This window comes from Centroberyx gerrardi, chromosome 20 (genome assembly GCF_048128805.1).
Source record: "Centroberyx gerrardi isolate f3 chromosome 20, fCenGer3.hap1.cur.20231027, whole genome shotgun sequence".
Taxonomy (NCBI): domain Eukaryota; kingdom Metazoa; phylum Chordata; class Actinopteri; order Beryciformes; family Berycidae; genus Centroberyx; species Centroberyx gerrardi.
In genome coordinates this window covers 17513199-17528611 of record NC_136016.1, presented here as the reverse complement: position 1 = coordinate 17528611, position 15413 = coordinate 17513199, and the positions used below count along the sequence as shown (strand labels likewise).

At 41.6% G+C, this 15413-nt stretch overlaps 1 protein-coding gene across 3 annotated transcripts; it reads right to left on the bottom strand.

Moving 5' to 3' along the window:
* Positions 1–3878: 3878 nt before the first annotated feature.
* Positions 3879–15053, bottom strand: tbc1d24 (TBC1 domain family, member 24). Of its 3 annotated transcripts, none has more exons than XM_078290881.1 (7): positions 15006–15053; positions 10739–11860; positions 8888–9046; positions 8399–8462; positions 6504–6599; positions 5289–5535; positions 3879–4048 (listed from the first exon to the last, which is right to left on the bottom strand). In XM_078290881.1, exons 2-7 carry the CDS (start codon positions 11725–11727, stop codon positions 3894–3896), a joined length of 1710 nt encoding a protein of 569 aa, XP_078147007.1. In that variant the 5' UTR covers positions 11728–11860; positions 15006–15053; the 3' UTR covers positions 3879–3893. The 3 variants fall into 3 exon arrangements, with proteins under 3 accessions (XP_078147007.1, XP_071763443.1, XP_071763444.1); XM_071907342.1 differs by lacking the exon at positions 15006–15053 and adding an exon at positions 14817–14942; XM_071907343.1 differs by lacking the exon at positions 15006–15053 and adding an exon at positions 14817–14942 and having other exon boundaries at positions 5434–5535.
* Positions 15054–15413: the final 360 nt, after the last annotated feature.

Below are 15413 nucleotides of genomic sequence, written 5' to 3'. Positions count from 1 at the left end.
TTACTGTGATGTTTGAGGTGGGTAGGGAGGCAGCCTCTCCATTGAGGCTGGCTTGTTATGATGTTGTATCTGGGATACATATTCAGCAGGCATTCACAACCAGTTCATTCAACAAAACACTGTAATATGATACGTATCCACACATTGTACATTCCTGTTTGTTTTGGGTGGATGAACACAAAGACGAGGCGGATGCTCTTGTCACAGAGTGGCACTGATCAATGCATTGTAACAGGAGAGGATAAGGACAGTATATATTTTGAGACTCTGTTTAAGGAACAGGGGAAACTGAACAGGGAACTGTGAGAAATTCTCACAAGGGGCATGAATCAAAATATTACTGTCAATTGGTTATGTACAATATAATGCAACTTAAGACAGATTGACAGCTTTCAGACAACCATCACCTTTCATTTGTTCTTGTGCTGTAATACTTGAGATACAATCAGAGCAGGATACTACTCTACTGAGAGCTCTACTCTCTCTGAGTAAGATTTGCCCAGGATCTAAATAAAGGAAGTCGCTGAGCTAAGCCACTCTCAGGTTTGGCATTTGTCTCATATGGGCTAGTTTCAGTGTGAAGCCAAAATCATAACTGCAATCCCTCATTCCTGTTGGCATGAACAAAATCATTTACAGATCGAAATGCTCAGGATATAATCTTGTGCAAATTGAATAGATTTAATCCTGCATGAATGGTGATTGTATTTCATTTGAGAGAACAAATCTTTTCATAGAGGACCTTAGCCTGCATACAGAAGGATGACATTTTACATTTTTCTATTACTGCCACATATTCAATGGCACATACAGCCCAGAAGCCAGATTTGTGACATGATATTCACTGTAAGCAGACCCCCCTCCCCCCACAACAACCAGTAACAACCAGTCAGCGTGTGCCAAAACAATATTTGCCCGGCCTTTCGTGGCCTGCTTCTTAATCCCCTGTCCACAACTCCTTGCTGTCCGAGAGGAGGGGGCTGGGCAAGGAGAGACACGTCTCAATGTAGGGTTAAACACTTAAGCATCTTACTGCTTGAGGCTGGAAAGCGTGGTTTTCAGGAGATGCGCCCGACCAACACCCAACGGAGCAGCTAAATATAGGAGCGCATGTGCGATTAGCAGAGTGTGAATCCTGAATGAACAGCACAGCCTTGGCAAGAGGAGGCGAGTCAATGCCACTTAAGAGAAGGAATTACTCGACCACTTTGCCGTCTACTCTACTACAGTATATTCCCCCAATGCACTAGGCCGGACCACGCCCACTGCAAATGAATTGCCTATAATACATTTGAATCAGGGTGTGATTGACAGTGTTGAATTATTTAAAGTTGGAATGCTTTCAAATTGATGTTTTATCGAATGCCTGACAAAAAGGAAGAACAGAGGGTAACAGTTGATAGCAGTTGGTTATCAAATGTGTACTACAGAACAGAACTGCAACAGAATACCTGCGTACAGGATACACCTATAAGATGCCTATTTTACTATTAACTATGATCAAAATCTAACAGTAACTTCAATAAACTGAATCCTACACCACATCTAACTTTGACTGTTTCAAGTAGCAGGCTTTGGTAGATATATTTATACCTATATAGTCTTACTCATTTCTGTTAAATATTTTCCAGTCATGCAGTTCACTGTCAGAAGGTTCCAAACAAAAAATAGACAGTGTGCATCAAGAAGCATTTTTCCTATGACTAATTTAGTAGTCACACTTGCAACAATCTTTTATCCCCAGACCTATAGATATGCTATTAGCCACATTGCCATTTCATGTATCTTACCAAACTATTGTATAGTTTAAGATACAGTAGGTAAAATCAAGTTTTTTTCACCACATTCTTGTGGTTTTTAGATTGCACCTACAAGTTCATATAAACAGAGTGTTGGAGGGTGCTTGCTTCTGTATTTGTAGGTTTTAATATATTATTTTATTAGAACAAAATCTATTGCTTTATTCCATAGAAGAAGATGGCCTATTCTTGAGTATCCAATGGCAACACTCAAATACTCCAAATCATTATGGATTCATGACACATACATCTACATTTTTTTTTTAATCAAAAACATCTTTTTAAATTTTGAAAACTTTAAGAGAAGAAACACACAAGCTGAATTTGTTTTGGGCGCCAAAAAATACACTGAAGACAGATTTAGCAGTGAAATCCCTGACACCGAAAAAACTTCACTTAATGACTAATGACAGGGACGGTTGATACTATAGCATTACACAAGTATATAATTGCACAATCTTTGTAGAATCATGATACAACTAGATTGAAAATATTGAAAACAAGCACCCGAGTTGCAACTACTTGTCATACAGCAAAATACCAAGAAGACAGGGACTAGGGTTTAGATTGTGGGTCAGCTGATTGTAAAAGGCATCTGGCACACTTCTGTGACGGGGTCTGAAGAAACACAATCCTCCCCTCGCAAGGGCAGAGATGTGATTGAGTAAGAAAAAAAGAGTCAAAGTCAAAAGGAGCTCGACAATAAAACAAAGAGAGGAGAGTTATTTGCTCTACTGGAAGTGTATTTCTGTACTTTCACATGTAGGATACATCTGTAGTTACTCATTTGATATTTCACTGGAACACATCCTTGAACATACAGATCAATACAAATATTCAATTTTGTATAGCCCCAAGAACATTCAGCCAACACAATACAATTCTGGACTTGTTTTGATACTATCACAATACTGAGGAGGACGGATATATCAAGAAAACTGAGCGTAGAAAGAAGGATGAACACACTGCATTTATCTTCACTACTTGTTGTAAACCAAAAACTCCCCGCAGTTTGTTCTTTTAAAAAATAATGTTCACACTATCATTCAAATGACCAAAATATTCATATACTATACACAGGGGCTTTCTGAAGCGGCAATATCAATCAAAACAGATAGGTGAGCTGATAAGAGAGATGGTGCAAAATAGCTACACTGACATTCATCATTGATATTCACACACACATATACCGGCAATACAGCAACACATTAACTTATCTGATAGATCTCCCAGATATGTACAATAAGTCGGTAAGAGGGGGAAAAGCACAACAGGGCTTAACCAAAATCATACAACATGACCTGGTACAACTTGACTGCATCTTAAGTCTTGGTACTCCAACATTTAAAAACACTCTTCACCAAATGGACACTTAACTTCACATACTTAATCATAAATCTCAGTTTATCAACATGGCCGGGTAAAGTTAGATTTTTTAGGACTGCATTGCTAGCTACAATTTGGCGACTGGAGCTAAACCAGATTGCACAGATGAATGAACGTCGATTAAGAAATTCAAATGCTCAGCGCGAACATGAACACATCACAGCTGACCAGAGAGATATTTAAAAAGAAGAAAAGAAAAGAAAAAAAAAAAGCTTAAGTAGCTGAATCACTTGTTCGCTGTAACTAGAGCAAATCCTGAAAACGTTTTTTTCATAGAACCAAACCCTTTCAAGGAGGGTTAACAAAAATAGTAGTACAACATAATGAAAATCTGTAAATACAAAAAACAATAACAAACAAGAAAAAAAAACTCACATTCTTGATGATATTTTCAAATTAGGATAACTGCATTAATAAATAAAAATACTTAACGATATGTGTATTTGCTGGACGGAGGTGGTTTTGTTTGCATATGTCTGGTTTTTCCTCAAACACCTTGTTGGACGTTTTATATTGTGAGTGTTGGTGTCTAAATCTTTTTCAGTGTTTAAATACTTACTGATTTTGTGTGCATGCATATGTATGTATGTATGTACAGTATGTATGTATGTATATATATGTATGTATGTGTGTATGTGTGTATGTATGCATGTATGTACACTATGCATTTGTGATTATGTTTATGTGTACAGCACTATGCATGTCCCATTATGAGGCCATGGTATCCTGGAAGCCCCACACTTCCAGCACAGAGACCTGGAAGCTCTCGGCACAGAGCGGCGGGTTGTCAAAGGTGGCGCAGCTGCCAGTGCGCCCGTGGTTCAGCTCAGAGTCGATGTAGAGAGCGTTGCCTTCACCTCCACCTGGTTACACAGAGAAGAGCAGAGCGTTATACCGGGGCTGCAGACACTGGGTTTATGTTTTCTCTTCATGCTTATGTTGACATACAAGCATAAGAAAGAAGGATGCATGTACATAATGGCCACAGTATTATGTTTACACTAACACACTTCTAAAATTCTATCCTTTGATACTCTCACACTGTTATATATATCAACCTGTCATGTTCAGTGAGTTATTTTGCGATGAAGTGTTGTAATTTACTTTTTTGGTGTACCCATTTTCCCTTAACCATGCCTCGTCTACTTCTACTTCAGTTAGCCCTTTCCTATGATTCCCAGAATGCCTTTCAACAACCCCCAGAGAACAGGCATAAGCTTGTTGCATTGAGCTGTGGGTTAGGCATGTAGATGGAGAGAGGAAAAAGCAGTAGCGATAGCAGAGGGAGAGTTTTTCCAGTCAAGAAAAGCGAGAGTCATGGCCCTTAATCGAAACACAACATATTTTGTGGTTGCATTGAATTATGGTCTATTGGGGCTGCTGTCGGTGGAGAAATTGGTCTCTTCGCCTCTTCTATGAAGGATTTCTCCCTGTATGATGGTTGAATGTCGGTGCAAAATGTTGAGTCTAGAAAGAAGCTCTTGCTCTTTGATTGTGAACGACTAACACCACACCCTGACGTTTACCGTTGATGTTTTAGATCGCTGAAACATTTTCTGCTATCTAACTCCACTGTAGCTGCGCTGGAAATATCTTGATGTGATGACAAGTTGTCAATGTTTGGTAAGTTATCCACGGGAATAAGAAAATACACGACCAAGCAACAAAATGGGGCAGAAATGCAAGGTACATCGGCAATAGCGGTTTTAAAGTTAAAGTGTTTTAGGGTGGATTTTCCCTTTAACAAAGTGGATGACTGACGATTTACACTCATGTAAAGAGACTTGCCAAAGAGAGGTACTTAATTTCTTATCAATTTTAGTGATTCCTTTGACACTATCATCAGTTTAACTCATGGCAAAGGAAAGGGGGATCTTACTGGATTTTGCCAGAGTTCAGTAAATTTTGTAATAGTATTGCATTATCTTGCTGCCAAGTCTGAAGTGGTTTTAGCCAAGCAGCATTTTGTATGACTCATGTTTCCTTATCTCAGACACCAAAGATGACTGATAAAGAGTTTAAGATAAAATGTCAGACTGTGTCTTTCAGCAATGCCTTTGATACATCCTAGGGAAAATAAACCTCCCTCTGTCTCTCACTCACCCACTATGATGGAGTCAAAGTTGCCAGCCATGAACATGGAAGTATTGTTGGAGTTGAGGTTGAAGTGGCGGGCAGAGAGGAAGGGTGACAGGTCTCCAGCGGGTTTCTCAGGCTGCTGCAAGCTTTGGCTGTCAGAGTTTTGGACCTCGGAGGAGGCCATGTCCTGCTGGCCCTGGGCCTTGATGGAGGAGGCCAGCTCAGGGTGGCGGATCACCACCCACTCATAGCGCTCCATCTCTGGCTTCAGCTAGACAGGGAAACACAGCAGTGACAAATGCTCATCATCAATTATGTTGCTGAGCATCACACATTAAATAAACCAGTTTTTCACATTCATCTATATAAACAGAAATAAATATTTACCTAGCTTATTTCACAATATAACACCTTTATAATTGATAAAATTATCCAAGGACACAACCTATATCTTGATTCCAAAATGGATAAACATAATTAGTACGAGATGCTTCATGTGATAACCAGACATGATTATTTTATGCTTAGGCAAAGGTCGTACTTCATTAATTCCCTTCTCTGCCCCTCTACTCCTCTACGGCTGTCTGATAGATGTCAGTCCCTGCTCTCTGTCTCTGTGTCTTCTGGTGTCAGGTGATGGCCCAGTCAGATACTATTGTACTGAGATGCTCGGGTTACAGGAGTTTCCGATCTGTGTGTGCTTACGTATGCGTGTGTGAGATGATGGTGTTTTCTGGCGAGCAGGCTCAGAGAGCCCACAGCTGTGAATCAACACAGATAGCCAAGTTAATAATTCATGCAGAAGGCATTAGAAAGCCTGTCTATTTGCTATTTGCAGGCCAGGTGTTATGATAACTAAAGCTTAATGCAGCACCATCATAAGCAGAAAAGCATGGTGTGTGTTTTTTTTGTTGCAGAGGAAGACAGACATGGCCATGAAGGTCCAGTGACTTCTGACCTGCTTGACAGGCTTTTCCTGATGGGAAGCCAGATGGGAGTCAGAGAGGCCAAAGGGGGCCAATCACACTGACACTAGTAGGAGCTAAAGGAAACATTGTGGATGGCACCCTCTGGTGGCCACATTGAGGCACTGCTCAAAAGCAATGAAGTGCAACGTCTTACCTTGAAAGGACATTTGATCTACCTAAAAAGCTTCCTAAAATTACTTAAAAGCAAAAACCAATAGGTTGCAATGGAAATAAATAAACCAGAAAGACAAAGTACTGTGAATAAATTTACCCTGAAGACAAAGCACTCCCCCGTGCCAAAGAAGCTGACTTTGTTGCCTCCTCTCTTGCGCTCCTCCCAGTCCGTGGAGAGGAAGGCCCCACATACCTGAGGCAAAAAACCATTAGTATTAGCAAGATTCACCGCAGTGGTTTGCTTCATTTTCTGGACGTTAAAAAAAAAAAAAGATCCAAAATTTATACTGCTGGATGACTGGTATTAGTAAGCTGCTGATGTCCGTGCCTGTAAAATACCAAAACCCAATCAAATGACACTTCTTGTGGGCTCGGAATAGAGCCTCTGTCTATTTTCAAATGCATTAGGCTAGCTCCATTTACTGATCATCATCTCTCCATTTGACTGAGATCTGAAAGAGCCTGAAATGGGAAGTATTTCAGTCAGGAACTGGGCTATGGCAGTTTTGTTGACTCCACTCCACCTCACCTGGTACATTTAATATCAGGGCAATTATGTTGTACTGAACAGGGAATCCCTACTCTTCTGGGAATAAAAATGAGTGAGTTTCTCTCCATAGGTCTAAATATGGACAGATCATGGAGGAGGATCCCCTAAGGCTGGGGACACATGAGAGGATGTTGCCAGCCATGAACATGGAAGTATTGTTGGAGTTGAGGTTGAGTTATCAGGCCGATTAACACGATATTTGGCCATCCCAACAATCAGGAGGGGGAACCCCAACTGTCCACACATTTTATCTGGTAGTGTGAGGAGTTTACAGATTCAGACTTATCCACCCTGATCGTCTCGCAGACCGATCTGAGCCGCTCCGATCATATCAGACATGTTTGATATTTACGAGGTTGACATCTGGACGCATGTGTGGGGTTCACAGATTAATTCCAAGAGCGGTGACTGCCAATAGCCAATGAGAGCCCAGTTTACAGTGAAGTGAGGCAAAAATTTTATATTAACAAGTTATATTCATGATATCCTGGGCCGGATTAGAATCCAGGACGTTGCGTTTCAATGCGCCTTAGACCACTGAGCCACCAGGACGCCCCTTGTGTATCTATTTAAGGTCCTTGCCCATGTTGACTGCCTCTCATCAGCCACGGATTTACCCAAATTTTCAACCCCCCGAAAAATGTATTGTAAAACAGATTAGATTTATTGTAAGACATTACATTAATGCAGGTTGCATTAATGTGCATATTAATGTACGTCAGTGATGTTTCAGGAGTCAGCAGGATAATTATGTATACTGCGGACTCCTGAAACATCACTGACGTACATGTTAGTTACGTGTGTGATACTCCGTCCTTGTCTTATCATGTAGTGTGAGCATGAGCAGACCGAGACAAAAACATCCGTGGAAAGTTGCTGTTATGTGTGTGATGCAAAGCGTTTTCAAAATCAGTCAGGATTTTAACCTTTTAGTCTTTTACCGTGTCCCTAGCCTAAGTCAGCAGGTTGAATATGAGTGCCAAAGGTCAGAGGTCAGAAATGTAGCCTACATCAGTGTCCAGAACTAAAATATCAGATACACTGTGGACACAGCATAGTAGGCTGCAAAAAAGTTATAAGCAGATAAGAATCAAAAGGATTATATGGATTAACACTGTTGATGAGATAAGCTTTCCAAAGTGTATTTTAAATATTCCAATCCAATCTTACTACTACATGGATGTGTGTGTGAAAATGTATTCATAGTATTCTGTTACATCACCACACGGCCATCTTGGTAGGAAAATAACAGGTGATTGTAATAAAGTGACAGGTGATTATAATCAAATGACAGCCACAGCCAATGAGCTGTGTACATGGTAAAGCACTATATTGGTAGGAAATGCATGTGACATCATGAGAATACTATGAATAGGGGAGTCATGAGGCAGTTTGCTGTGTGTGTGTGTGTGTGTGTGTGTGTGTGTGTGTGTGTTGTTTACATCGCCATCGGTGGTCCGGATGAGGAGCAGAGTGGGTTCGTAGCCTTCACAATGGGAGTAGAATCTGGAGGGAGAAGGAGAGGGTTTAACTAGTTTGGTTTGGGGAAAAAGGTTCATTGACTTTTTTTAATGGCTCACTTTATTGGCAATACTGGTGTACTTTGGATTGATAAGATTTACTGAAGCACAGGTTAGATAGAAGCACTGGATAAATATTAACAAAACTCGTACACAGGTCATGTTATCCTACTTAAGTTACTTCTGTTTTCACTATGGGAATAAACCAACTAACAGGCGTATGTGAAGGAAATGCTTAACATAATGGCTGCAAACTCACTCCATGACAATAAAGGCAAGTCTGCTGATCAGGATAGGTAGAATCTGTTCTTGTGGAATAGTACTGGCTTCTGTAATTGTGAATCAGGGCTAAACAGAACTTGAGCAGGAACCCAAAGTGAGATGTGTGTGCTGAGGTGGGCGCTGGTCTACCTGTTAAGGCTGCAGCCGTGGTTGGAGGTGGTGAAGAGGAGCTGGGGTTGGCACAGGGCAAAGCGCTCGGGGATCCATGACCAGATGTCCCGCATCTCCTTGGCGCTGACAATCTCTGAAGAGAAGGTCTCAGGGTTTAGTGCTAGCTGCACATTCCGCCTGGGGACCCAAAGAAAGATAATAATAATGATTATATTTATTATCTTTCTTAAGTTTACAAAGTGCTTCACAACCAGTAAAAACAATAGACAGATGAAATAAAGTACACAAACAAGTACGTTATGTAGAACGAAGAGTAAAAGAAGGAGGTACATAGCAGTATATTATGGCAGGAGGCAGAGATGGAGAGGTAAAGCGGAAGGAAGAGAGGCAGATCATACAGTTGGTGATGCACAAACCTTTCATCAGTAATCCAAAGCAGATGAAGCAGCTATTGTATTCAAGGCAATTATGTTGGGCCAATCAAAATGGTACATCATCATAAAGGAATAACCAAGCATAACTACAAGAGCACATCTAACTTAAGGCTTAATGAGCATTATTTCATACATAAGAAATGGTTTTGAAGAGAAGATTAGAGAAGAGAAGAGAAGGGAAGAGAAGAGAAGAGGAGAGGAGAGGAGAGGAGAGAAGAGAAGAGAAGAGAAGAGAAGAGAAGAGAAGAGAAGAGAAGAGAAGAGAAGAGAAGAGAAGAGAAGAGAAGAGAACCCACCTAAAACTGTAAAAGAACCAAATGAAGTAAACACAGGGGTGCAGATGAGACAGAAGATGGTGGATGGGAAAGGATGTGGCAAAACCAAACAAAAAGGAAACAAGAACAGAATGTGAGACAAGGATTGACAACTTAAACCATTCCTCCAAAGCAAGCCATAATACAAAGCCTAAAAAACTGGACATCCAATAAACCAGTTGAAACTGCTTTAGCAATTAATCTACCGGCTTCATACAGTCTGCAGTGTGCACATGGGGTAAATTGTATTAAATACTCCAAACTGATTCTGTACAATTGTAGGACTGCATGCCTATCATTCCTAGCATACCATCATGATTTGGTTTATGGTCTAGGAACCGTGTCCTGTGTTTATTTATACTCGCATGAATGGGGAAGCGGCACGGATGTGGACCATTCCAATTCTAATTAGAGCCATAGAGAAACCTGGGCGAGATAAAGGGCTGGGCTCTTGAAGGTATGATCGCTATGACCCTCCCATCTCAAATCAGCTGATTAAGATTAAGATCATATCAATGACTTGTGCGCTTGGTTGTAAGAAGTAGTGGGATAAAGACTGGAGTTAGCCATGCAGTTAGCATTATTCAAAAATAATTGAGTAGGTCTACACAGTGGTCCAACTGTGATTGGCCATATTTTAAAATAGCCAAAACTTGAACATTGGTTGCTTGCATTTTGTAATCCAGAGAATTTACTTCATGAGGAATCTGGCAAATCCCTAAATCTTTCAATTTCCCCTCAGAAAGATCGATGTGAGTTGAATCATTTCCAAATAATGAGCCGATGTGATGTGCTTGATTATTATTTTCAAAATCCATTTCCCTCCCACTATTGCACTGTGAACACTACTTGCAAATGAATGAAGGATTAGCTTGATATACATAAATTACTTCATGATTGAGACATTAATTTCCCTCTTTTAGGTCTTGCAAATCAACATGGTTGAGGCAATTTGCTATTGCACATGCACTGCAATCTTAGTGAATGTGGGATTCAGTCTCCTTACTTGACACAGGATAGATAGTAGGATTGCCAAGTAAACCCACTAGGCACAGCCTAGTTTCCTCAGCCTAAGATGCTCACAATCCACCCAGTACAAATCATATATGTATAGGTCATACCGCTTCTGTTTGACAGTGATTCCCTTCTGCTGCAGGGACTTTTCATTGGTGAGCTGCAGCAGGGTGATCTCCTTACGGCTAAACAGACGGATGGAAAAGGCCTTCTCTAGCAACTTGTCAGGTGTGACGGTGGAGCCGATGCCCTTAATGAATGCCTGAATGTCCCCCCTGACTCCCTCAGAGTCCTGCTGCTGCTGGCCCGCCTGGCCCCCCTGAGCCCCTGCCTTGTTCTTGCGATAGAACTTGAGCAGGGCTAGGGCGACTCGGTAGAGGACCTTGTAGCCCTCCACCAGGTAGACGTCCAGGACCCTGGCCACATGGTTGAAGGGCAGGTCACCCAGCACCCAGCGCTGCCAGTCTGAATAGACCTCCAGCACATCCTGGGCTGTGGCAACAATCAGCTTGTGGGCGGCTGGGCAGTACTTGTTGGCCAGGTCTCCGAAGGTCATGCTGCTGGACTCGTAGGCCAGGTACGTCTGGTCTAGTAGTCGTTTGCCTGGCTCATTGCAGGACAGCATGCGGCTGACGAGCTCAAAACACTGTGCTTCATCTGCGCTGAAGTGCAGGAGCAATGCGGTGACAGAGGGCAGCGCCGGGCAGTAGGAAATATCTGGAAACTGTCCAGCCAGGCAGGAGATGACCCGATGGGCCGAGGCCACTGCCTCTGCCTTCAGGCAGTAGCGTGGCACGGGACTTCCATCCACAAACTCCGGCAGTGGGATGAAGGTGGAGGTCTTCTTGGTGGCTTTACTTCCCATGAGGTCACGATATACTTCTGCATCTGGGGTAACTGTACGACAGGGAATGGCTTTGATGAGCTGCTGATAGACTTGTGCACGCAGTTTGTGGTTCTTGGCCCAGTGACCTTGCCGAGCCATCTGTTTGAACTCTTTCAAGTCCTTACAGTCCACCTTGGTGGGCCCGCTGCTCTTGGCCAGCTCCCCCATCTGGTTCCAGTCCACAAAGCTGCCGTAGTCCTCCTCAGCCATGGTGCTGGAAACTTCTGGGACTGTGGCTGAGGCCTTACTGGGAGAGGAGAGGGAGGCTCCGGGGTATGACTAGCCTTTTGTCCTCCACACAACAGATGATTTTGTTATTTTTCTTAACTGCCCATGATGGTCACTGGAATAGAGGAAACAAAAAAGAACAGATGAGAATGCATCTTACTGAAAAATAGGGTTAGACTATCATGGCAATAGCCTTTTTACCACAGCACGGTTGCAAAAGCACCATGGTTTTCAAGAGCTGAATTCAGGGGTGAGATACTTCACTCCTCTACCTGGGCACTATCAAACTTCATCACCAAACATTCACATCTTAGCTGCAATTTTTCACACAACTTCCATTATCTTTTTCTCATATGCAAATGAATATGGATGAAATAACAACAGGATAACATACCTCTGGGTTTTTCATCTATTAGTTTGCATGAACTGCTGCAATATAGTGATCTATGTTGATATACTGTATCATTTTTTTTTAGGATTGTGAGACAAAACAAATACTTTTTTTTTTTTTTTTATTACAAAATCACACTTCTATGCACAAATGCATGCTATAAGCTATGTTTGCTACCGGTACAGCTACTAATGTTACTGTATTCTCCATAGAAGCAATGAGGCAGCGGATAAAAGTAAGGCGCCAGAGAGCTGAGATTTTTCCACGCCTATCCGTTCCTGTGTAATTGGCTAGCTTGTAGGCTAACTATATCCATTAGCTAAGGATAATACAAAGACTCAGGATTAGCAGGCATGTTTATCCATATCTGTTTCCATTGGTTTAGAAGTGATTATAAACAGGTTAGGAGGGGCGTGTAAGCAACTGGCCACAGTCAGTCAGTAAAACAACATTAGCCAATTTCACTAATTAGATTTGTGTTCTGGTAAAGATCTTGATGGGAAGGAGTCGTGTACGTCATACATTTCACACAGCTGATAAAAAATTTCAAGCAAAGCCACCGTAGCTAGAGTGGAATGCAGTGCGGGGCTATCTTAATGGTGGCATGTGACAGCCACAAAACAACTTCAGATGACCTTTGATGCAGAAATACTGTATGTGTTAGGTTTTATAGGTTAGACCGGGTTTGTTACTGAAGTCATTAAACTGTTGAGACTGATGGTGGTGAGGGAAATTAAAAAAATATAGGCCTATATATTGGATGTGGTAAAAGACATCTTCAGCAGTAATGGAAATGACTGTCATAGAATCATCATTTCACACTGATTCCCAAGTAGTCACATGGAGATTCATGTCAATACATTACTTGACGTGAACCGGGAACATCTTGTTGTGAGCATGTAGAGAGATAAAATGTCCTACTCAGAGGGTATGTTTTCCTATAATGTACCTTCTTACTTCTGACAATGGATGTAATTGACCAAAGATAGATTTGAATCCAGACACAAAAAAAAAACAATTTCATAACTGCTGAAAACAAGCAGCTCAGCTGCCTTTAGGTTTAAGTGTCCACCTTGATAGCTAAAGTTGGGGCAACTCAGCCACATCCCTGACGGAGACTGAATAAGGTATCCTGTACAAGAATGGTTGGCACCAATAAGATGGGTCGTTGGGTGAGGGGCTCTGGTCCTGCAGTGGAGACTACTAGTGGAGATGGGTTGTCTCACACTATGGAAACAGGACAGAGGTGGCTCACGGGCTCCTGTCCTTCTGAAGAAGGCTTAGCCTACTTAACTTATGCATATGCTTTTAGGTCTACACTATAGGCTACTGTCCATACTGGAACCAAGAAGTCTTGTTTTGGTCAAAACCAAGTAACATTCATGCCATAATTCTCATCTGTTTAGTTCAGAGTTAGACAAAGACTCTGGTGTTAATAAATGATCCCAAGCACAGTTATTTGCAAAGAACATTTTGACGTTCCTGCATAATTATTATGCAATATTCAGTTATTCACAGCATTCCTACACATTTTCCATTTTAAAATTCCATTCGTAATGACTGTAATTTTAAACTTTTGGTTGGTTTTGAACAGTGATCCAACATAACAGTGACTGGATAATGTGACTGTCATGTCACTCTATATGCTTTACACTCATTACAACAGATAGATGTCACAACATGAGACATGACAGTGCATCAACAAATACATTAAATATGTATTTCACTGAATGAGCACTGAAAAACAGTTTTCTTCCATACTTTTCTAGGCATTTTGTTCAATTCCTTTACTTTTCAAGACCTGCATAGGAATGCTGTGCTCAAAATGCACATGCTGTTGCATGACTACATTAAGTTACAGATCATGTCTGAGCGACAGATGACAATGCACACTGTTATCTACAATAAGGAGGTGCTGCCCTTAGATGTCTGATTGGGGATCAGGTTTGCAAATTCCTTTTTATTAAATTAAACGGGACAGGGAAGCTGATTCCTAGTCAGAGGCCAAGGGTAACGTACTGGAGCTGTCACACTAAACTGCACCGGGGCAAAACTCGACACTACAGAGGGGGTAAGGTATTGAAGGTAAATCAAGGTTTGCAGATTCTTCTTACCGATGCAAAGACGTTATGTGCAGGACTACCTCTCCTCCTTAAGCCTGAGCTAGGTGAGCATAGCTAACACCAGTCGAGAATCTGTAAGTTATGTCAACACAGTGGATTGACAGCTCTGAATGCGTGCAAGGGTGTTCAAACTAAACTGACAGATAGGCGACACCGCTGTGTGCATTAACAAAATGACTAAATTATACCTTTAACTAGTTAATTTCCTGTCGAAGAAACTATTAACGTTAGCTACCTAGCTAAAGGTGACAGTAGCTTTATAGCACGTTACAAGGAGTGCACACAGGTCACAGGGTATTTACCGCCCGAGTAAATCTGATACACCCTTTTCCATTCACGCTTGCCAAGTTAGCATTGCTAACGTTAGCTAGCCGCAGGCTACTCATGTCAGTGTGTTTCACCAGCTAGTCAGTTTAACCAGACAAGGAGAACTAGCCAACAAAATAGCAAGCAAGACAGACAGACAGGAAGCGATGCAAATGTTGGCGGACACCACCTTAACTTGCTACTATGTAGTGGCTAACGTTACCGCACTAGCTAACATTGATGTTACCAACCGCAAATTAATTTGGTCCACAGGCTTTCTCGGTATTTGTTGATATGTAGAGCAGTCGGCTTGAATTAGTTGAAAAGCAATGCATGTAAATCACGAAACCGACATCAGGGGTACGCATTTGCTTTTGTTGCTTTCAGCCGAAGACGGGTCAACGAACGAAAAATAACTGTCAAGACATAACTACTCCTACCTGGACGTGAGATGTCTTGAGATGTGGAGCTGCATTCATATTTAGTTGCTTCGGGCATGCGCAGTGCTTCCTTCTCCGTCATGGTCCGTGCCTGTGCTCACTGCTGGAGCTGCTGGGAGGATCCATCTGGCGTGCAGAGGAGCTCAGGTGGGCTGGTTGAAAAACACTGTATAACACTGTATACAACCATTTCTCAGTGAGAGTGCAATGACCTCGTTTTTTTCAGGAAATTATGGCCAAACCTTAGTTTCAGAGTTCAAGGATACATAAATGAAAAAAACTAAATAAATACATTGCCATCATGAGCAATTAAACACACCACCACTGCTCTCATTATCTTTATACTACAAGTTTAGAAATGGCCTATCATCTTACAAGTCTTGAAATAGCCTATATCCCTTTTGAATA

Coding starts and splice junctions, on each gene's coding strand:
- tbc1d24 (XM_078290881.1), bottom strand. CDS start 11,727: ATGGCTGAGGAGGACTACGGCAGCTTTGTGGACTGGAACCAGATGGGG. Junction 8,463..8,887: donor CACGGCTGCAGCCTTAACAG/GTAGACCAGCGC, acceptor TTCTCCCTCCAG/ATTCTACTCCCATTGTGAAG. Junction 5,536..6,503: donor GGGAGTGCTTTGTCTTCAGG/GTAAATTTATTC, acceptor TTCCCTGTCTAG/CTGAAGCCAGAGATGGAGCG.